The sequence below is a fragment of the Archocentrus centrarchus genome, unplaced genomic scaffold, assembly GCF_007364275.1.
Source record: "Archocentrus centrarchus isolate MPI-CPG fArcCen1 unplaced genomic scaffold, fArcCen1 scaffold_48_ctg1, whole genome shotgun sequence".
In the NCBI taxonomy this organism is placed as follows: domain Eukaryota; kingdom Metazoa; phylum Chordata; class Actinopteri; order Cichliformes; family Cichlidae; genus Archocentrus; species Archocentrus centrarchus.
In genome coordinates this window covers 2311535-2334708 of record NW_022060272.1, presented here as the reverse complement: position 1 = coordinate 2334708, position 23174 = coordinate 2311535, and the positions used below count along the sequence as shown (strand labels likewise).

The following is a 23174-nucleotide window of genomic DNA, read 5'->3' as shown; positions in this document are numbered from 1 at the left end:
ATCCTGAAGAAAACACAGCACCTCCACCACAGAGCACTGAAAAGGGATAACCTGCCTTTCATAGCACCACTCTTCAAAATCACGCCATTTACAACTGTAAAGAGAGCATGTGGAGGAAGCTGTTGCATTCTGAATGGTGTCAATAACCTTCAGAGGCAGGCCTGCAGCATTCAAATTCAACCTTTCACGGGCCAGGCCCAGAGAGCCACCGGGTCCGGGTGAGGATGATATATCTCCCCTCCCGCCTGAGACAGAAGGTCCCGGTGGATGGGGAGTGGCCACGGTTCGCCCGCCAGGAGCTGAATTATTTTTGCTAACCAGTGATTTGACGGCCACCATGGAGCTATTAAAATTAGCGACAGCCCTTGATCCCTCACTCTGATTGTGGTTGGAGTGGTAAGGCTGAGAGACGGAAAGGCATACAACAGTGTGTCTGGCCATGGATGGGCCAGAGCGTCCATGCCAAGTGAGGCGACTGGGTCTGACAGGGAGAAAAACAGTGGGTAATATGTGTTTTCCTGCGAGGCGAAGAGATCCTCTGCCATATCTGCTCCACCACCTGCGGGTGAAGTCTCCAATCTCCGAACAGTGGGTTCCCTCTGGACAGTAGATCGGCCCCCCTGTTCAGAATACCTGGCACGTGAGTTGCCCGAAAAGAGAGGAATTTTGTGCTGCTTCATACAATTATTTCCCTGGCCAGTCTGTGCAGCTGCAGGGAACGAGTACCGCCCTGGCGGTTGATATAAGCAACTACTGTGGAGTTGTCCATTTCCACCAAAACATGTTGACCCTGGAGAAATGGCAGAAAATGCCTTAGAGCTAAGCGCACTACGTGCAGCTCCAGCACTTTGATGTGAGCCCGAGAGAGCTTCTGGGACCAAACAAACATCATGGTTGCGCCCACCCTGACAGAGATACATCTGTGGTCATGGTCATCGTGGATGACACCGCGCCAAGAGGTACTCCCGCCACAAGAGCTGCTGGGTTTCTCCAAGGCTGGAGAGCCACTATACGGTGTTATGACGGCCCATGATGGTGTTATTTTTACAGAGCGACCGAGATGACGGTGAGGGCACAGACGTAGGGACATGACCCAACGCTGAAAATATAAGCAGCCCCAAATGCAACACAGATATTACTGAGGCGGAGGAGGCGGAAACAGAGTTGGAAATGCACAACTTTCCCCACTTGAAAGAGGGAGAGGCACTGAGTGAAGGATGTGATCCTGCGATAAGATCTGGAATTTAAAATGAGCCCCAGATACTTTGTATACTGTGCGGGTTCCAAGCTGCTCTTTTCCAGGTTGATTTTGAAGCTGAGCTCTGTAAGGTGGTTTGACACCACCCTGGAGTCTCTGATCGCGTGCTCCCGCAGTCGGGAGTATATTAGATAATCGTCTATGTACAAGAATATTCTGATGCCAATGTTCCTTAACGGAGACAGCGCTGCTTCCACACATTTGCTGAACACCTTTGGGGCTCATGACAGCCCGAATGGGATAGTCTGAAACTTGTATGGTGTGCTCTGATAAGCGAATCTGTGTTTCCTGTGTGAAGGATAAATGGTGATGTGAAAATATGCGTCTGAGAGGTCGATTGTCATAAACCAATCGTCTGGATGAATGGCCCAACAGAGCGCTTTGTGTGTGAGCATTCTGAACGTGTACTTTCTCAAGTGTTTGTTTAATACATGTAGATCTAAAATGGGCTGGAGACAGGAGCCCTCTTTTTTCGGAATGAGGAAATAACGGGAGTAAAAGCCCTGCTGAGCCTCCTTGCTCGGGACCGCTCTGATCGCCTGTTTGTGTAGCAGCAAAGCAATTTCGTCCTCCAAGACGTTTGCTGAATCTCAATTGGCCACTGAAATGAACTTTCCGTTGAATTTCGGTGGTTTCATTGCGAACTGAAGCCTGTATCCTTGGGAAATGGTGGCCATAACTCAGGGATGGACTGCACATGTGCACCATTGTTCCAGCTGCGCAGAGAGGGGACCCATGAACACGTGTGCCTCCTGCACGGAGGTGTCCCCCTTGTGAAGAGCGCGAGCTCCCCCTGCCGGGGACGGGGTGACGTGACAGTGATTTTCTTTCGTTTTTTTCATTTTCTTTAAACTGGGGGGATCCGCATCCTCGCCCGCCGGCTCACCCTCGGTTGGGTCGAGGAGCCCCTCAAACAACTGGGGCATAACCGGGGACACTTCCTCCATCATGTTTTCCCAGCTCGTTGTGGCTCGCAGCTGATGGATATCAATCGTAGCATGAGTGGCTGACAGGGGTTCTGGTTGTTAGGCACTGCTACTCTCAGCCTCCTTTCCAAGATTTTCTCTGGCATCAAGGTGCAGTGTGAGCAACCCTGTGGGTCCGCCAGAGAGGCCTGAGCATGCTTAGCACCCATACAAGCTATGCACATCGGAAGAGGGTCCCTGTCTGAAATGGAGGCACCGCATGATGCGGGGCATGGGCGGGATGCAGCCTCTTTGGCTTTCGGTTCTGACCCTTTCGCGGGGGTAGGAGCAATAGAAAATAGTAGTCAGAAAGGGGGTGAGACTTAGCTACACATGGCTCGTCGTAACACGTTAGCCTGTTCATAGCTAGTGCTAACAACAGGGTAAGTCTGAGCTAGTCGTAAGTCAGCTCATCGTGACACATTAGCTGAGCTCTACCATTCGTGTGTTGGGTTTCACTTAGCATTAATTTGTCAGCTGAAACCCAACACTGTTGGGTCGGTTAGCAATTTAATGCTAGCCCAACACTATTGTGATATGGCCTGCTAACAAGCCAATGCTAGCCGGGCACTGAAAAGCTCGCCGTGAAGTGTTAGCCCAAGTTACACACACAATGGCTACCCCGCTTACTAAAAAACCAGGCAACCGTTGGAACAGCCTGCCACAACGCGGTCACTGTCCAAAGGTGTATAACTACAAGGACACTTCTTTCAAAGGAATTTCTCAGCACAATCCAGACTGAAAGCTGGAGAACTGTGTTCAGCGACGTACTCCTCTACGGGATTCCTAGGAACTGTTAAACAGCTACCCAAGCTAGGCTGGACGCGCTGAGGGAACTCAGTGTAGTTTCTCACGGGAAGAAAGTGAGAATGAGTAGGGAGGAGCTGGTCAGCCGTGATAGTAGGAGGGAGGGGGGCCCTGGGAATGGCTTGACAGGTCTGTCACAGACAGACGTGGTGTCATTGGAGCTTCCGTAGGTGGTCACGCCAAGGCGATTCCCATAGTGAAACACTGAGCAAAGTTAGAAAAAGAACTATACTAAAAAAACTATACGCAGAACTATACAAAAAAAAAAAAAAAAAAAAACTATACTCAGTTTAACAAGTTAACAAGGTCATATACCAGCAGTTAGATCCATTCCAGCAAGACAATCAGAGTACCACATTCTAAATGTCAACATTACAGTCTGTTTTTAGCACTATATCCTATGGCCAGTGCATTTTTACTTTTAGAACACATGTGCAAAGACCTTTGCTAGACAAACAAAAGCAGAAAATAAAACACACAATAAAAAAGTTATCATAGAAGAAGAAAAAAGTTTAAAAATTGATGCAAAATATCACAATGAATTGATAAATGCTCCAAACCTGAGTGGCCCAAAAGTTATCAGCCACCTGTATCTGCAAGGCTATAAAATGGCTAGATGGGATGGTCAACATTTCTCCTATGTAACAGAAATGAGCAAAGAACCAGACAAAAGTCATCAGTAAAATCTGATGAATGAATAAACGGATTATGTGTTTCTCAGACTCACATTATAACTTGGATTCAATATGTGGGTTTTTTTTGTCAGTACACAGTGTTTTGGTTGCATACCTCGTACACAACCAGATATCAAGAAGGATTTCCAGGATTTCGTTTTTCATACTTGTACCTGCCCCATGTCATCCAACATGTGGGACAGGTACAAGGGAAGCTGAGTGTTTCCTTTGTATTCTGAGCTCATGCAGTATGTATTAATTTGATATTGTGCAATTATCCTTTTTTTTTTTTTTTTTTCATTTAAATTTTCTGACTGCATTGAAAAAAATTAGAGTGGTAAGTTTAGGGGAATCTTATCACTCAGTGGAAAGAAACAACTTGTCTTGATTTACATCATGAATTAAATGCATGTCCACAATGAGATGAGGAATTTAAAAACTTATCTAAGCAATTCCCCTTAGATGTATAATTAAAACAGAATTGCAAAAAAATAAAAAAAGTTTTTTTTTTAGTTTTGGCTTATTACAGATTCAACTTAGCATAATGAAAAGAGAGATGGAATTGTAAAGTCATTCATCTAAAATATCTGAAACATCATGATCAGATGTATCATTGTTGTTGAACATTTCTTCAAGCAAGGTTGCAAAGGGTTCATAGTCTGCATCTTCCAAGCACCTAACTGCTCTTTTCTCTGTTTCAGAGAGAACCACAGTGAGATTGAGCGACGCCGGCGCAACAAAATGACCCAGTACATCACTGAGCTGTCAGACATGGTCCCCACTTGCAGCGCCCTGGCCAGAAAACCTGATAAACTGACCATCTTGCGTATGGCTGTTTCCCATATGAAATCCATGAGGGGGACTGGCAACACATCTACAGATGGGGCCTATAAACCCTCCTTTCTCACTGAACAGGTACTGTACTGTCAGACAAACAGAGCTCAAACTGCTACCAGTAAAAAGACCAAAAGTTGATTATCATTAGCTGTAACATAGATATAGTATAGTTTGTAGTGGCAATGGCAGTGGTTTTGAAACTGGCATAAAAAAATCTGTCAAAATAGAAACAATTCTTAAGATTAATCCACTTAAAATAGTTTTTAAAATGTTCAGTTACCAGCCCTCACTCTCACTGGGCAGCTGTGGGCCGGAGCAGATGGGTGGTCCTGAGGTGTCTTAAAGCAAGCAAAGAAAGAGTTAAGTTCTTCTGGACCTAGTTGTTCATCTAGGGTTTCTGGTTAGGGAAAACCCAGATGTTTTTGCTAACAGTCACATTTCCAATACAGAACTTAATGTAGTCCAGTACCATCCCTGTGAATGTTTCCAGGTCCTCGTGTTCAAATAAGTCCCAGTCTGTGTATGTGAAGCACTTACTGTTGGAGTAAACATGGTCAAGAGTGTTCGCCCCTCTTGTAGAACATTTGATATGCTGGTGGAATTTCGGGAGTACCGTCTTTAAGTTGGCCTTGTTAATATGAAATCCATCAGGGTGGGCCCGCTGCTGTTCGATAATGGTGTTCAGCAGGAAAGAGAGCACCATGCTAACATTAGCATCGGGTGCTGTATACATGGCTGTGATGATCACCACTGTTATCTCTCCAGGCAGAAAAAAGGCCGACATCTTACAGACATGTGCTCGAGGTCTAGGCAACAATATCTGTGTGCCCCTCTAAATGTGAGTGGGCACGTCAGGAGGCACGCTACCTTGGCTACCAAATCGGACAAGGGGAGGTCCGACCCCAGGTGGACAAGATTGAGGCTATCCAGAAGTGCCCTCAGCCTCACACCAAGAAGGAGGTTCGATCCTTCCTAGGACTGGTCGGCTGGTACAGAAGATTTGTGCCACAGTTTGCAACCATTGCCGCTCCTCTTACCGCACTAACCAATAAAGACCAAAGAAACCCGGTAACCTGGACGGAAGAATGTGAAAAGGCCTTCTCCACCCTGAAAGCTTGCCTCTGCACTTCTCCAGTGCTGAAGAGCCCTGACTTCAGCAAGAAATTCCTGGTTCAAGTGGATGCTTCCGCGGTCGGCCTTGGAGCAGTGCTGTCTCAGGGAGACCCTGGAGAGGAGCATCCCGTTCTATACCTAAGTCGTAAGTTGCTGCCACGGGAAACCAGATACTCCACCGTAGAGAAGGAAGCCTTAGCTATCAAGTGGGCCCTGGAGAAGCTACGGTATTATTTGCTGGGACAAGAGTTTGACCTGGAGACTGATCACCGAGCACTCACGTGGATCAATTCCATGGAGGATCACAACAGTCGCCTGACCCGGTGGTACCTTTCGCTGCAGCCTTTCCGCTTTACCATCCGACATCGGCCGGGGAAGTCTAACGTGGTGACCTTTCCAGGTTGCCGCACCTCGTCAACCTCCGGGTGGAAGGGGATGATGTGACGGAGCGCCACCGTGGTCACTGATTACGGGCAGCGGACATGAAAGCGTCTCCACCAGCATGCCCACATTTCAGGGGTTATTTACATCGGCAGTGGGAAACAGCATTATCTTCATAGGAGACAGGTAAAACCGCAACCACCGCACAGCGCTGCCGAAAGCCGGTAGTGAGTAGTTTTATGGTTTTGTTTACTTACGGGTCCTCAGGATGGGGTGCGTAGTCTGCCGGGTGCCCGCTATTAGGGGAGTCGGAAGCGCAAGACGAGCCACAGCGCTTCCGGTGGTTAAATGGGAGGTTTGCGCGCACATTTGGGGTCACGTGAACTGCATTATTTTGTTTGTTTGGTTATTTTTCCTTTTTTTTTGTTTTCTTCCCCAATGGACCTACCTGTTTAAGTTACCAGTAAATAGTTATGTCAATGTGTTTCCCTTGTTTAATTCATTTACAGCATAAATGTGAAGACATACTGCCTAGAGGGGAAAAATATCCGAATTAATGCCTAGTGGGAGGGGCAACTGGTTTAAAAGAGGGCTCAGTAAAGCAAAGAGTCAGTCTGCTGATGGTTGCAGTGAAGGTAGCATGTTGATTGTAGCACCATAGAGTTGGGGAGAAGCGGAGTTCCCAGTAATGTGTAAAATACTTTATTTTTTTTCCGTATTGTTTTTTTGTATTGTTCCTGCTTGGTGTTACTGTAAATAGTTTTGTGCACTTTGGGAGGCCGGCTAAATAAAAATCCAGTCAGAACTTTCCGACTACACCATCAATTTTTTTTGTGAGGAGTTTTTTCTGGAAAGAACCCCGTGACAATCTGTCTATGATTGTTCCGTTGTTACACCAGTCCTCATGCACGTAAATACAGAGACCCCACCTCTTACTGTAGTCCTGTGTCCGATCCCAGTCTAGCAGAGTGCGGCCTGCTAGCTGCACGCTAGCATCGGGGATCTGTGGGTTAAGCCAGGTCTCGGTGATAATCATTACACAGCAGTCACAAACATAACGATTTCCAGCCAGCTATAACTCTAGGTTGTCTGTTTTATTTACCATGGATCTGGCATTGGAGAGATACAGGCTCAGCAGAGGAGGCCTCTGTGGTTGGCGTTTTAGCTTCAGCATAAGGCCGGACATGCAGCCTTGCTTCTGCCTTTGGCGGCGCCTTCCAGACCCGATAACAATCCACGGAGCACTCGGCGGCCTCGCAATGTCATCTGGGATGTTATGAGTGTAGTGAAAATCACTTGATACTGATTTCTTGTGCCCGTAGCCAATGTCCACAAGATCCTGGTGTGTGTAGCAGTTGTTCGCGGAGACAAATGCACAAAAACTAACAGATAAGAAATACAAAAAGTACAAAAAAGAGCACCGAAAGGAAGAGCCTTCGGCCGCCATCTTGGAAAGCCACACTTTTCAAAAACTGCCTCTCATGCTTAATCTTTCATAGTGCCCCATGTGTTGCTAGTATTGAATAAACCTAATTCTCAGTCATCTGCTTTAGCCCCACTCTGCAGCTCATTGGTTCCTGAGGGACCAATCGTTGGTAATTAACAGTTCAAAGCTGAAAATGCTCAACCATTGCATTTATTTATATATATATATATATATATATATATATATATATATATATATATTTTTTTTTTTTTTTCTATATATATATGTATATGTGTGTATATATATATATATATATATATATATATATATATATATATATATATATATATATATATATATATATATATATAGCAGCACGGTGGCGCAGTGGTTAGCACTGCTGCCTCACAGTTAGAATACCATCTGGAAGGCCTGGGTTCAATTCCACCTTGGCTCAGGCCTCTCCCTCTCTCTGTGTGGAGTTTGCATGTTCTCCCCGTGCTTGCGTGGGTTTCCTCCGGGTACTCCGGCTTCCTCCCACATTCCAAAGACATGCACTTACTGGGGTTAGGTTAATTGGCTAATCTAAATTGCCCATAGGTGTGAATGAGAGCATGAATGTGAGTGTGAAAGGTTGTCTGTCACTCCGTGTTGGCCCTGCAACAGGCTGGCGACCTGTTCAGGGTGTACCCTGCCTCTCGCCCTATGACAGCTGGGATAGGCTCCAGCCCCCCCGCGACCCTTAACAGGATGTGCGGAAGTGAATGGATGGATGGATGGATATGTATATATATATATGTGTGTATATGTATATATATATATATGTGTATATATATATATGTATATATATATATATGTGTGTATATATATATATATATATGTATTATAGGTGGTTGTGTTTCTTAATTTGTGTCTAAATGCTCATACCCCTTTAATATCCCTCTAGGAACTAAAGCATCTGATCCTGGAGGCAGCAGATGGCTTCTTGTTTGTGGTTGCTGCAGAGACGGGTCGGGTCATCTATGTGTCAGACTCAGTGACACCAGTGCTGAACCAGCCCCAATCTGAGTGGTTTGGCAGCACTCTGTATGAGCAGGTTCACCCTGATGATGTGGACAAGTTGCGGGAACAGCTCAGCACTTCAGAAAACTCCATGACAGGTAGAGAAAGAATTGTTGAAAATAATTTTTTTTTCAGCTTATCGTATTCTGCTTTTGTTCGTTATTGTTTTGCAAAATAACTCATGGAAGCAGCTGCAGGTCCTTATAACCACCTGTTGCACATAACCTTGATATAAACTTTTGTACTTTACACACCATGAGTTCACCTTTGCTTTTCTCCAGTTATGTTGAGACTGTATTCATCATAACACAGTATGACATAGCAAGTGGTTGATTTTTTTTCCAGCTTATCATATCAACTTAAGGGCTAAACGCTCAACTCACAAACATCCTGTTTTCCCTCTGACTTTATTCGGAAAGTTTTGATCAAAACTAGTGATTCATATTTCCAATGTGTTGATGCTTCTTTCAGGTGATTGTTCCATTGAAACTGTGGCACAATCAACTGTCAACAGATTTTGCTTTGGATATTTATTTCTGAGGTTCCACAGTTTGAGGTCACTGTGACCCAGGTAGATCATTGGTGGGTTTTTGCTATTTTTTGTTGTACAGTTGTACACTTTTCTTAAATATAAAATTGTTGACCACTAATTTGCAACCTGGCAGAAAAAAGGTCATTATTGTAAAACAAGAGACTGAGGAAGAATCAAAATAGGGATAAAAGGAGAACTTGTTTCAGATTTTTTTGGGGGGTATTTCTCAGAGGAACAATAAATTTAATTTTGCATTTAGAAATGGAACACCTGTAAAACTAAATTAAGATATCATTCACATCTGGTTTGCATATTCATTATGTTGGGTGCTTCCTGTGTAATCTGCAGTTGTTCCTCCTGTTTTGTTTTTCATGATGTACTTAAAGCTCAGAGGCTGAAAGTAACACTTAAAATATAAAAATCTCTGAGATACTTAGATTCATCACTAGAGGGCAGCATTGTTTTGTTAAACCACCTTTTCTTGACGGCAGGCTGGATAACTGTAAAGCCTCAGAATTTATACTTGTGTCTGTCTGTTGGTATGTGCATTGCCCGCAGAGCTCTGAATGCTAAGAATCCAGTAGTGCCAGGTAAACAATGTACCTCAGTAATCTCTGTGTACAGCTTTGGCAGATGAAAATACTTCTTTGTTCACATACACAAGTACGTGCACAGCCTTTGAAGCCCCGGGTTAGGTTTTAGTCACAGGAACTAAAGCAGCATGTTCTGGAGGCTCACTCCTCTTCTGCTCACTGCATGCATGACTGCATGTTTTCCAGTTTGCTGACGTGGAAGGACTGAACAATATCAATCAGCAATCAGTAGAAGAAGTGAGTGGTTCCTCCAGTGCAGCTGATGTTGTCTGTAGTTCTTTATGGGAATAATAAGTTACCAGGTTACTGCTTTTGGTAGGTGAGAAGGAAGAACTACATTTCACATGATGTTTGTTATGACATATTGCAGTATTTCTGAATTGCTAACAGACATTTCCTGAGTCCACCTCCCAAAACCTTAAACACAAATCCAAAAACTCAAGCTAATTTCCCCAAATCCAAGACTTTCCTGTCAAAATCAAACAATCACTGCAAAAAGCAGTTGCCTGTGTGCAAAACTTGGCAACACTGGTACTATCCCCTAAATTTTATTACTTCAAAGTTACTATAAATGAACAACTTCTGCTATGAAAGGAAGAAATGCCACGGCCGATGTGTTCACAAACCATTACTTATATGCAATGCATCTCAACAATGTTATGGTTTAATTTTAAATAATTTTGAAAGTTAATCTTCAAAAGTACAGAAGCTATGCTAATGCATATTATTTTATTCTCAAATCTGTGGTCAGATCTCACAGACACACACAGCAAGTAAAAATTATATTCAAAAAGACCATCTATTACACACTACTCAAAGACACAGCATCCAGGGCATGTACTCAACAGAAAATGTTTATTCCAAGTGTATACAGTGAAACACTGCCATAGTCAGAGTAACATGACAGTGCTGAATGTAGATTTAAAAAAAAAAAACAATATGTATTTAAAAATAAATAAATAAACAACATACAACAGAAAGCGCATCACTGTACGACAGATGCATTTTCATCCAAATCACAGTCAGTGAGGTCTCCTTGCCAGGTAACGGGGAACCCCACCACCCACTGAGGCTGAATTCAGCCTTGACAGGATTCTACAGTAACATCATCACATGCATGTTCCATTGCCTCCAATATACTCTCTGTGGTGTAGGGCTGTTGGTCAAACACCTTCCACGGGGCTTTCAAATTATGCTGGCGCCAAGCGCATTTTCCACCTACTCCACCACTCTGCACCGTCTACTTTTTAATTTTCCTAAAAAAACATTTTTGCGCCAACGGCAGTCTCCATTTCCAGCGCCATGTGCAAGCACATGGCAATATTTACATTCTTTCAATCTGAGCCATTTGATTGGTTCACGACCAGAGGTGGGAAGTAACGAAGTACAAATACTTCGTTACTGTACTTAAGTAGATTTTTCAGGTATCTGTACTTTACTTAAGTATCTATTTTTCTGACTGCTTTTTACTTTTACTCCCTACATTTTTACACAAGTATCTGTACTTTCTACTTCTTACATTTTCAAACAGACTCGTTACATTTTAACACGTCAGAGAGAAGTTTGCATTTCCGGTCAGTGCGCCGTCAAACATCAAACGATCTGAGCCTAAACGGAGGAATAATAACACATAAGAGACAATCGTACTGGTGTATCCTCCATCATCGGGGCTGATCTCGTACAAAGGGATTAAATACGCAAACCCATATAATTAATGTATCATTTATAGCGCTATAATCGGGCGCTGCGGCACATAAACAGCTTAGCTAGCGCTACTGAAGAGGAGCGAGCATGAAGGGAGTAACGTGTGGCAGGTAAATGCAACGTTTCTAAATGCTCAACAAATATCAGCAAACACACAAAGTGTGTGCAGTTTGTCACACAGTGTGTCTGCTAGCTAAAAGAAGAGCTGCTGTATTTCAGGGAGAGCAAAGAGAGAGAAGTTCACTCAGAGATGGAGAAAGAGGACAGGAGAGGAAGAAGAGAGGTTAGATTTAAAGGTAAGGACTGGAAAATAAACTGAAGGATGCTGACTTTGTGTAATTCAAAGATTGTATGAAAATACTGCAGTTTAGTGTGTAATAAATAGGTTAGCTTGTTGTACTGTATTTACAGTAAAGCTCTGTGTTGGACTGGAGCACAGTGTTTGTGTTCATGGTCAGAGTTACAGGTTACATCAGTGCAGCAGAGATGAGTTTGAATCAAAGCTGCTGATGCTGAGATCACTGAATCCAACATTTCTACAGCCTGTATGCTGTCAGTGTAGGGGATGGAGATCAGCTCAGAGAGCTGTGAAATACTGGGTTACATCTTTGTGACTTCAGTTCATCCACACAGAGCAGTAAACCTCAGAGCAGCAGCAGCAGGTCAGCTGATCACAGCCTGCACACCAACATCATTTACTGCAGCTCACAATAGAAAGCTGTGATTCTTCTCCCCATGCAGAGCCACTACAGCTGATCTTAGGGTTCCTCCACCTTCTGAATCCCACTGTAACCCCTGAGTATCCTCATGTTTGTGTTTAGGTGGAGGTATGATCACCCTCTACTATGGAGGACACAGAGAACAGAGCTGTGTTTAAATTCCCTTTAACAGTTTGTGTCCTCCATAACAGTTTCAAGCTGAGTGCACTCATTAGGATTAAAATTTAGATTGGAATAACATTTGTATTCTCATGTAATATTATTTTATGTTATTACAATAATATATAATGAGGTTCGGTTTGTTTTACACAAAAATAGCAGGTAGAAACATCCTCCAAAGAACTACTTTTACTTTCTTACTTTGAGTACATTTCAGAGCCTGTACCTTTTTACTTTTACTTAAGTAGAGAAGTTGAACCAGTACTTCGACTTTTACTAAAGTATTTTTTAACATAAGTACTTGTACTTCTACTTAAGTACAGAATGTCAGTACTTTTGCCACCTCTGTTCACGACTGCCATGTGACTGTTCATATATCATCTGCTGCCATCATGGCTTCTCATGCATGTAAGAGAAATACGAGAAAACAGCAGCCGTCACAAGTGGCCGCCAGGCATGGGGACCAGATGATTGGGCTTAAGAAATGGTTCAAGCCCACGTCCGAGGTTGAAAGTAAGTAATCTAGGTATACATGAACAATGTCAAGAATAGAATTCTAATGATCAGATGAGAGAAAGGTTGCTGGCCAAGTGGAATGCGATCGTCTGCATGATTTGATTAATTTCATAACCGACCATGCTGTTCTTTCGGGGGCAGGTTTGAGAATAAAATAATATGCATTAGCATAGCTTCTGTACTTTTGAAGATTAACTTTCAAAATTATTTAAAAATAAACCATAACATTGTTGAGATGCATTGCATATAAGTAATGGTTTGTGAACACATCGGCCGTGGCATTTCTTCCTTTCATAGCAGAAGTTGTTCATTTATAGTAACTTTGAAGTAATAAAATTTAGGGGATAGTACCAGTGTTGCAAAGTCTGCTGCTTATAAGCGACTTTGGGCTTGTTTTTTTCTAAAGTCGCTTGCAAATCTGGTAAGTCCCAGGTTGTGGTTTTTTTGGCTTGTTTTTGAACGTCAAGTTGCTTATTTGGGCTTGATTTGCTTTCCGAGTCAAACTCGTTGATTATCTCTCGGCGCCCCATAATAAAGCAAAAGACGAGTGGTAGGTAGATTGTCCCTTCCAAGCCCCCGTTCCTGTTTATCGTTCTCACCCAAGTTGACCTGGCGCACACCCAAACACTCATAACAGGAGGAGGAGGAAGGATAAGAATGAGCTCCAGTAAGTGGGTAAAATATAGAAAAAATATAATAGAGTGGGAGAAAGAGAGCGCACTTAAGGAATGGATCCGAGTTCGGATGGGAGACAGTGGCACAAAAAGTGGGTGTACACTATATGCAATGCATAGGGGCACCTCACAAGAGGGGGGTGCCAAAGATGCGGCAAAATTATTTATCTAGCTGCATTTTCTGTATTTAACAGCTGTGCATATGATATGATCAATAACAGAGGCATGGTGCTGATTAGGCACCCCTGTGCTCCTTCACCTCCCCATCTCCTGTCACCCCCCCTTAGACACACACAAACATTTTTTTTGTTTGTGATTGATAGAAAATAAAAGCCTGTAATAGAAATCTTGTATTTTATAAATCCATGATTAGGTGAGATCTGCAGGCATGAACACAGTAAACCTTGAGAGAGGGTGTGTGTGTGTGTTATGGGGGGGGGTGCTAAACACCTCAGAAAGCGGTACTGATGAGAGACATATCAAAAGCATTTTTCAGATTTTGCAAGTGTGAAATATGTGCTCACCATGCTGATTTAATGCAACGTGCTAATACTGAGAAGCACACAAAAAGACTGTGCACCCTTCTGTTCTATGAGGCTAAGAAAAATGGGTTTCACTGCTCCAAATCACAATGAGACAAAACAAAGAAATGAGCTATACTGCACTGGAGCTATACTGTTTAAAAGCGGCCTCAATTTTACACAATGTTGTGGATTGCCAGTTGGGCTTATTTTGGGCTTATTTTCATAGAGCTGGTTGCATGTTTCTATCACGAGATCTGGCAACACTAGATAGTTCTCATAAAAGCGAAACAGATGGGAAAAGATGCCCATGGAGGACAGCAAAGGTCTTGGTCATAAGGTGCCTGCTACTTTGGCATGTCCCCCTGCTACTCCAAAACAGTTTGAAAGCTATGCTTCCACCTCCATGCAGAGAAAAACACCTCTATTGGATTGAGGAAGGGACTGTAAGGTGGATGGAACATGTTCATGTAGTGCTGGTTGTTTGCGTACCTACTTGCATATGTAGCCCCTCGTTAGCGCATGTGGCTATACTGAGAGGTGGCTAACCTGACTTCTTTTAAATCTTCAATGATCCTTGGGTTTCGCTAAGAAATTTAGCAGAACTTCCCTTTAGACACACAGGTTTACTTTCCCTTGTGAACAATAACATGTATCAGCTAATTCACCAATAAACAAATAAACAGTCAATAAACACACAGATTAATAATAATAATAATTAAAACCACAAGCGGTGATGATCACGCCCTCGCACCCGGCGCGTGTCGACCAGTGGTGCTCTTGGAGCCTGTCGGAAACCGGAGAGTCGCGGACTCACCTGGATGCTGTCAGCCTAGCAGGCTACCTGTACCTCGCATCATTCAGCTGCCAAACGTCTCCCACGTCTACTAGGTGGCGTCGGTGAGTGCGCACAAATTAAAGTGTCATGATGCTGTATGTAATGGCTGCACTATCAATGAAATTGTAATGATAATAGAATGATGATAATCCGTGTACTGCTGATTTCCTGTCACCACTAGGTGGCGTTATGAGTGTGATACAGTCAGATAAATGGGTGTATTCTGAGTCACTCACCCTCTCATGAAGCCTGTGAAGTTTGAGACAGATTTGACAATGTATATTTTAGATGTGACAATTTGGTGACCTGTGGTATATGCTTGAATTACCAAATTCAGAGGGTTTCCACAGCAACACCGTTAGAGATTCTATTAAGCCTTGAATAACTTTTGATGGGCTACTTGTCTGGATGATCGGGAGCCATTTTGGTGTCACAGGGTGAAATGCCTTAGGAGAAGAGGATTTAAATAGCAGGCCTGAAAATGGCGGAAAATGCAGCAAAAATTACACCTTAAATTGAAGATGCCAGACTTCCTGTAGGGTTTCGGGTATGCCATTGGACCCTGTGGTCTTTTTTTGTTCGTCTGGACATGTTACATGTGTACCAAATTTCATACATGTACATGAAACACAGCAGTGGGAATTGAATTAAAAGTGGCACTGTAGAGCCATTTTGAAAGGGCCATGCCTGAAACCATTAAAATACTTAAATTATCATCCATGTGTGCAAAGTGTAATGAGTTTTTGAGCATGTTTAGGCCCTAAAAAAGCAATTAATTTGCCTAAATGTCCGAAACTATTACAATAGGGCCTTCGTACAGGTTAAGATAAGATAAAACTTTAATGATCCCACGACGGGGAAATTTGCGCATTACAGCAGCTCAGTACAGAGAAAAAATGAAAATGATGAGTAAGAACAAATAACTAAACTAAAACTAAAATAGAATAGAATAAAATAAAATAGCAAAAAAACTATACACATATACATAAGCACTATATACATAAATATATATATCAATGTCAATACACACATTTACATATACACACATATACACACACATCAAAACACTATATACAGATATCAAAATATTATATACATTTGTAGCCGGTAAGGTACATAGCATACACGGTATGCATTATATGGGTGAGTGTAATAAATAAAATGTATCTGGACTGTATGGATAAAGTGATGGTAGAGGAGGTAAAGTGTCCAAGTGACTCAAGACATTATGATGCGTTATACAGTCTAACTGCTGTTGGGATGACTGACCTGCGAAAGCGCTCCTTCCTGCAGCGAGGATGTTTCAGTCTCTGACTGAAGGAGCTGCTCAGCTCACCCATGGTCTCATGCAGAGGGTGATGGGGGTTGTCCATGATGGATGTCAGCTTTTCTAACATCCTCCTCTCACCCACCACCATCACAGACTCTAGAGGACATCCCAACACAGAGCTAGACCTCTGCACCAGTTTGTCGATCCTGCTCCTGTCCCTTTCGGTGCATCCACCCCCCCAGCAGGCCACTGCGTAGAAAAGGGCAGATGCTACCACTGTGCCATAAAAGGTCTTTAACAGAGTCCTGCAGACACCAAAAGGACCTCAGTCTCCTCAGCAGGTGTAGTCGACTCTGGCCCTTCTTATACAGGACGTCTGTGTTTGTACTCCAGTCCAGCTTGTTATTGAGATGAACACCCAGGTATTTGTAGGAGACCACTGTCTCAATGTCCTTTCCCTGGATGTTCACCGGTGCTGTAGGGGGTGGCTTCCTCCTGAAGTCTATAACCATCTCCTTCGTCTTGCTGGCATTGATTTGCAGTGCGTTGTTCTCACACCAGCCGACAAAGTCACTGATGACCCCCCTGTATTCCTGGTCGTTCCCATCTGATACACATCCGATGATGGCCGTATCATCTGAGAACTTCTGTAGGTGGCAATGGTCTGAATTGTACCTCAAGTCTGAGGTGTACAGACTGAACAGAAAGGGTGAGAGGACCGTGCCCTGTGGCGCCCCCGTGCTGCAGACTACTACATCAGACACACAGTCATGGCACGTCACATACTTTGGTCTGTTGGTGAGGTAGTTGATGATCCATGTCGTTAGCTGACTGTCCACTCCGGCTCCCTCCATCTTCCCTCTCAACAGTGCAGGCTGGATGGTGTTGAAAGCACTGGAGAAGTCAAAGAACATGACCCTCACAGTGTTCCCCGCCTGCTCTAGGTGAGAGAGGGATCTGTGCAGCAGGTAGATGACGGCATTGTCCTCCCCGATGCCGGACTGGTAGGCGAACTGCAGGGGGTCCAGCGCTGAGCTCACCAGTGGGCGGAGGTGGTGCAGGATGAGCCTCTCCATGGTCTTCATCAGGTGAGAAGTTAGGGCCACAGGTCTGTAGTGGTTGGACTCCCTGGGATGTGCGATCTTTGGCACTGGAACTATGCAGGAAGTCTTCCACAGTTCAGGAACCCTCTCCAGATTCAGGCTCAGGTTGAAGATGTGCAGGACCACCTGACAGAGCTGGTCTGCACAGTCCCTGAGCAGTCTGGAGCTGATTCCATCTGGACCCGCTTCCTTCCTGATCTTCGTCTTCCTGAGCTGACTTCTCACCTGATCAGGTGTGAGGTGGATGTGAGGCTGGGTTGGGGTGGGTGATGGGGCTGGCTCCGCTGTGGGTGAGGGTGAGGAGAGTGCAGGCAATGATGGCATTGCACCAGGAGAGAGGGGGGTCAGCATACGGAAGGGGGCAGATGGGAGCTGAGGGGTGGGGTGGGGGGTGGTCAACGACCCAGAGTCAAATCTATTGAAAAATAGATTCAGGTTGTTAGCCCACCCCCGGTCAGCAGACACTGTGGCTCCTCCATTGTCCTCAAAGTGGTTGTGCCCGAGGTTGTGCTCGGGCCCTAATAATCACACTGAGGCGTGCAAAATAGTGTGTTGGTCTGATTGACTTTTTTGATCAGGTTGATGTCAAGAATGTCTGTAACCAATTTCATACATTTCTGTCAAACTAATTTGTTTGCTCTCCATATAAACCTAATGCAGTATGTATTTCGGGAGTGGTCACGGCTGTGGCGTGCAAAAATAGAGCATGGGTCTCGTTGACTTTTTTGATCAGGATGATGTGAGGACTGTTGAAACAAATTTTCATGCATTTCAGAGAAACTAAATTCAGAGAAACTAATTCTGTGGACCACCTTATAAATTTTCATTTGCTCCTGTAGGGGGGCGCTATTGCACCCATAGCCTTGAATCCAAAGTTATGTCAAGGTACTCAAAGATGCTTTACAATTTCATGCACTATTCATGCATAAAATTGAAAAATATATAGAACATTAATTGAAAAATATATAGAACATTTATCAAATGAATGAATTATATATATCTTTCCTTTTCAGGTTTTCACTTAAACCAGTAAACAAAATATATAATATAAAATAAGCATTCAACATAAAATAAAAATGTCAAAGTTAAAATATTCTATGGGCCCCAATAATTAACCTAAAGCCGGCAATAAAATAAAATAAAATGAAACTCAGTTCAAATTGTTGCAAGCCTCAACACTGCTCGGGAACACTGTAGCCTTAAACGGATGGCTGTTTCACCTTGAGGGCAAAAAATAAAAATACCTTTGCTGATGGTGTTAACCCCTCACACAGTCAATGATGACAGAAGAAACTGATGAGAAGAGAGGATTCACATGGATGGAGAGGGGAATCCCGCAGCAGACGATGCAGGCACTGACCTCACCCGCAGCGCTGTCCAGCTCCGTCAGCTCTCTGTCCTCGTCGTCAGTTCGCAGCTTCACGCAGGCTTTGCTATTTGAGTTTGTGGGTTGCTAGCTTCTTAGCACAGCACAGGTGAAAGCACTAGCCACTGCATTAGCAGCTCACTCAGCTAAAGTTAGGCTTTGGTTGCGTTTTCTTCTCAAACTCACCAACTCCACCACCATTCGTGTTTTTAAACGAGTCCTTGTCGAGCACTTTCACCGACTGATGGCAGAAGCTGACTTAACAGTCCATGTTTCAGTCCCGCATCTCCTTTGCTCTTCTCTCTCGAACTCTCTCTACCACATATCCCTCACATTCTCCATCACCCCGCATTTCCTGTCTATTGACCTGGGATGTGATTGTTTGCTTCACAAAAGGTTACAGCTTATGCAAATAAAATACACAAAAGTTTTATGTCAACAAAATCAAATAGCAAACCTTATTGCTGTTCAATAAATTTTTAACAAAAATTTATTTACTATGCACTTATTAATTTCAGCATGTATTACATGAACAGATTTTTAGAGGGTTACTCCCTCCCCCTTTTGAAATGTCTGTGCGTCCTAACCAGACGCCAAAATTAAGGAGTCATAAGGGCACAACACCTAGTATCTCTAGCGTGTTCCTATTTTAATAACAATTCCCCTGTGGACTATGCTCAAAGGCTTGTCACTTGATCTGCCATGCTCATCATGGGTGAGTCTAATGGTAGGCTTAATAGTTCTTTTTGGTCTGGGTTCAGCTCTGGTCTTCAGTCTGTCTTCCTGGACCTCAACTAAAGATTCTTCTGCAGACTCCGATCCATTCTCCCTGACGTCTTCTAGAGCTTTCCCTCTTTCACACCCCTTATCCCTTTCATCAACAGTTTCAACTCAGGTCAATATCATACACTGAGTCAGCATCATGATCATGATTTAGCTCAGGTTCATGATCATTTTCTGGTACAGGGTCATAGTCTATGTCAACTGACCTGGCCAGTATTCAACACCCTATGGGCAAGGTTTTTTTTTTTTTGGCATAACCCAGTGAGTGACAAAATACCTCACATCAGAAGACAAGTCAGAGAAGTCCTGTAACTCCTGAGTCTCTGGACTTTTGTCTCTTTGGTTTTTCTTGTGTGACTGCTCTGGTCCTGGGCCTGGCAGGTGGCTCCTCAATTTGTTTGGTGGGTGGCATTCTCACAAGTTGTCCAAAAGGTAGAAGGTGGTTCCTATGTATAGTCTTTGCTCTTCCATCCTCCCGCTGGTCTTGAACACAGGTAGGTTTGGCATCTTTCCAGTGACAACATAAGGCTGAGTATTCCACTTGCTTTCCAGCTTATGTTTTCCTCTTAGACACAAATTTCGGAGCAGAACTCTGTTGCCAATCTTTAGGGACTGAAAGGTAACTCAGCTGTCTTACAACCTTTTGTTTCTCTGGTGCCATTTTTCTGCAGCCTCAGAGGCTAACTTGTAGGCTTTTTTCAGATCTTCTTTCAACTTTGACATATTGGGTGTGGCATGCATCCTCTATGCCATCTGGGGACATTCCAAAACAAAGATCAACAGGAAGTCTTGCCTCTCTACCAAACAGTAGATGGTAGGGCGAGTACCCCATAGCATCACACGTTGTGCTGTTGTATGCATGGACCAAGTAGGAAATGTGCTGGATCCAGCAATGTTTCTTCTCTCGGCCGAGGGTGCTAAGCATTGAGATCAGAGTTCTGTTAAACTTTTGAAGGCCTAGTGCCTGCGTGACATCAACACCATTGTCCTTGTATTGCCTTACCAACCATCTGACATGGCTAGCATTGGTACCCACCAAGGTGTAATCAGTAATCAGATTACTTTTTCAAAGTAACTATGCCATCACTGGTTACGATGCTTTGAAAATAAAATGGATGATTTATTGTTATTAAGCATTCCTTAAGCAACATATTAGTGTGTTATTGTAAGTCTATGAAGAAAAGAAACAAGACAAGCTCCTGAGATTATATACTTAATAGGAAGCCCAGAATTGTCCTTTGATCTCCCTTTTTCCTCTACTTCCCCCTCGGTTTTATGCTGGTTGCTGTTTTGCCCCTGTTAGGATGACCGTAGCGGCTGAATTGAAATAGGACGCTTGAGGCAGTTGTGACGTGCTGACCCACAGGCGTTTATTCACCAACATTCATAACATACATAAAAAACAAACTGTACAGCACAATGGTGGCCAGGGTTTCAACAACAGTCTGATTCTAACTGGCAGCCTTTTATAGACTGCTGCTAATTCACCACTTGAGCCTAACCATTCTCTGGGGTACACAAAAAAACTATATTAACAAACTAAACACACAACTTAACTAATTAACTTTATTAACATCGAAACCATACTGCAAACAAAACCTATTACATAAAATACTCCTCCAATAAACCCACCATGCAACATATACAAATAAAACTGGTAATTGCTTATTCACTCCCCTTTTCAAATCCTTTGTATAACCTGGAACCTTTTAAAGGCTCTCAGGAACCTGGGGACTCTTTTGGCCGGAACACCTTTTGGAGAGACCACAGGTAAGCAATCTCAATTTACATATTTACCCTTTTCTTTAAAAGATATCAATAAATGCCAACCATTAAAACATTTATTCTATAAAGGTTAAGATGTAGTCCCTGTTCATTTACCTAATCTGCCATAGTAAAACAACATTTGTTCCTAGGTAGACCTTCACCAGTACCAGCTGGGGGACTGCAAACGGGAATCTACAACACAAATAAAACATGTCAAACCTTTAATGTGGCTGCATTCCTTTACTTGTCTGCTAAAACCATTTGTGCATATTCCCCTAAACACGTAATGAAGGTCTTCATTACAGCCCCACAAAATCAAGTGTGAACAGGACTGTCGCGAGATCGTGTATGTACATTGTGAACGAAACTGGCCATGCCCAGTGGTAGATTGCAAATTGTGGTGAAATAATACTATAGTGCAGCGATCTAGCCAGAGGGGGGGGGGGGGGGGGGGGGGATCAGTCTGGTATCGGCAACGGGGTGGTGTGGTTGCTAATTGTAGTAATAGAACAGTTCCGAAAGTGAACTGGTGAAATTCTCAGCCCAGTGCAAAATGACCTCAGCATGGCACAGCATTGGGTGATCAACCGCTGGCTAGAACTCTAATCTAATCTCTGTAGTAAAATATTATGATCTGTGGTTTCAAAGGCTGCACTAAAGTCAAGCAGGACAAGCACAGAGACAAGTTCACTGTTAGAAGACATAAGAAGGTCATTAGTAACCTTCATTAATGCTGTTTCTGGTCTATGATGAATTCTGAATCCGGACTCTTCAGATAAGCTATTCCTCTGCATGTAGCTGTTTTACAACTACTCTCACTCAAGAATTTTAGAAATAAGAGGAAGGTTAGAGATTGGTTTATAATTAGCTAAGACGGTCAAGCAAAAGCTTTTTAAGTAATTGCTTAATTGCAGCCACTTTGAAAGCCTGTGGTATATAACCAGATCATTTGATCATATTTAAAATTGTAGTATTAATGATGATAAGATTTCTTTGAAGTGCCTTGTAGGACTGGAGTTTAATAGACATGATGCAGATAGTTCAATTCAATTTTAGTTATATAGAGCCAAATCACAACAGCCTCAATAAATACTCTGTACATCATGGGAAGCCCCAGCAGCCTAGGCCTAACTAAGGGAGTTTTCAGGGTCACCTGATCCAGCACTAACTATGAGCTTTACCAAAAAGGAAAGTTTTAAGCCTGATCTTAAACGTAGAGAGCATGTCTGTCTTCCAAATTGAAATTGGGAGCTGATTCCACAGAAGAGGGACCTTAAAGTTTGGGGCTTAGCCTCCCATTCTACTTTTAAATACCCTAGGCCCCACAAGTAAGCTAGCAGTCTGAGAGCAAAGTGCTCTGTTGGGGTGATATAGTACTATGAGGTGTTTAAGATAAGATGGGGCCTGATTATTCAAGATAATATCTATGTGAGAACAATTTTAAATTCAATTCTGGATTTAACACAGAGCCAATGAAAGAAGTCAATATGGGTGAAATATGTTTTCTCTATCCCCTGACTCCCTGGTCATTAGTCCCTGGTCTTATCCAGGCTCTTGCTACAAACTACAAACAAAGTTTGAACCTCTGAACTTCACTTCCTGAGGGTCCTCAGGAAGAACAACTTGGACTCAAACCTGCTGCTGACCTTCTACCGCTCATCCATTGAGAGCCTGCTGACGTACTGTATCACAGTATGGTACGGCAGCTGCACTGAGGCAGACAGGGTCAGGCTTCAGAGGGTAGTCAAGACAGCACAAAGAATCGTTGGCTGCCCTCTCCCCTCCCTGATGGACATCTACACCTCCCGCTGCATCAGCAGAGCCAGGAACATCATCAAGGACAGCTCACACCCTGGCTTTGACCTGTTTGACCTGCTGCCCTCTGGCAGGCGCTACAGGTGCATCAAAGCCAGAACAAACAGACTCAGGAACAGTTTCTTCGCCAGAGCAATCACCACCCTGAACTCACACACTCACCCACTGTAACTGTGCAATATTATATTATTCATACTGAACAATATCTGACATTCCTATATTGTGTAATATCCAGTATTCATTCACTAGTGCAATATTCATTCACCAAGTGTAATATTCATCATCTTCATT

At 43.4% G+C, this 23174-nt stretch overlaps 1 protein-coding gene across 1 annotated transcript in view; it reads left to right on the top strand.

Moving 5' to 3' along the window:
* The window catches only part of arnt2 (aryl-hydrocarbon receptor nuclear translocator 2), a 175977-nt gene that overhangs the window by 18329 nt on the left and 134474 nt on the right, over positions 1–23174 (top strand). Inside the window, 2 exon segments of the mRNA XM_030725130.1 lie at positions 4406–4619; positions 8408–8621. Of these exon segments, the coding sequence (XP_030580990.1) occupies positions 4406–4619; positions 8408–8621 (428 nt within the window).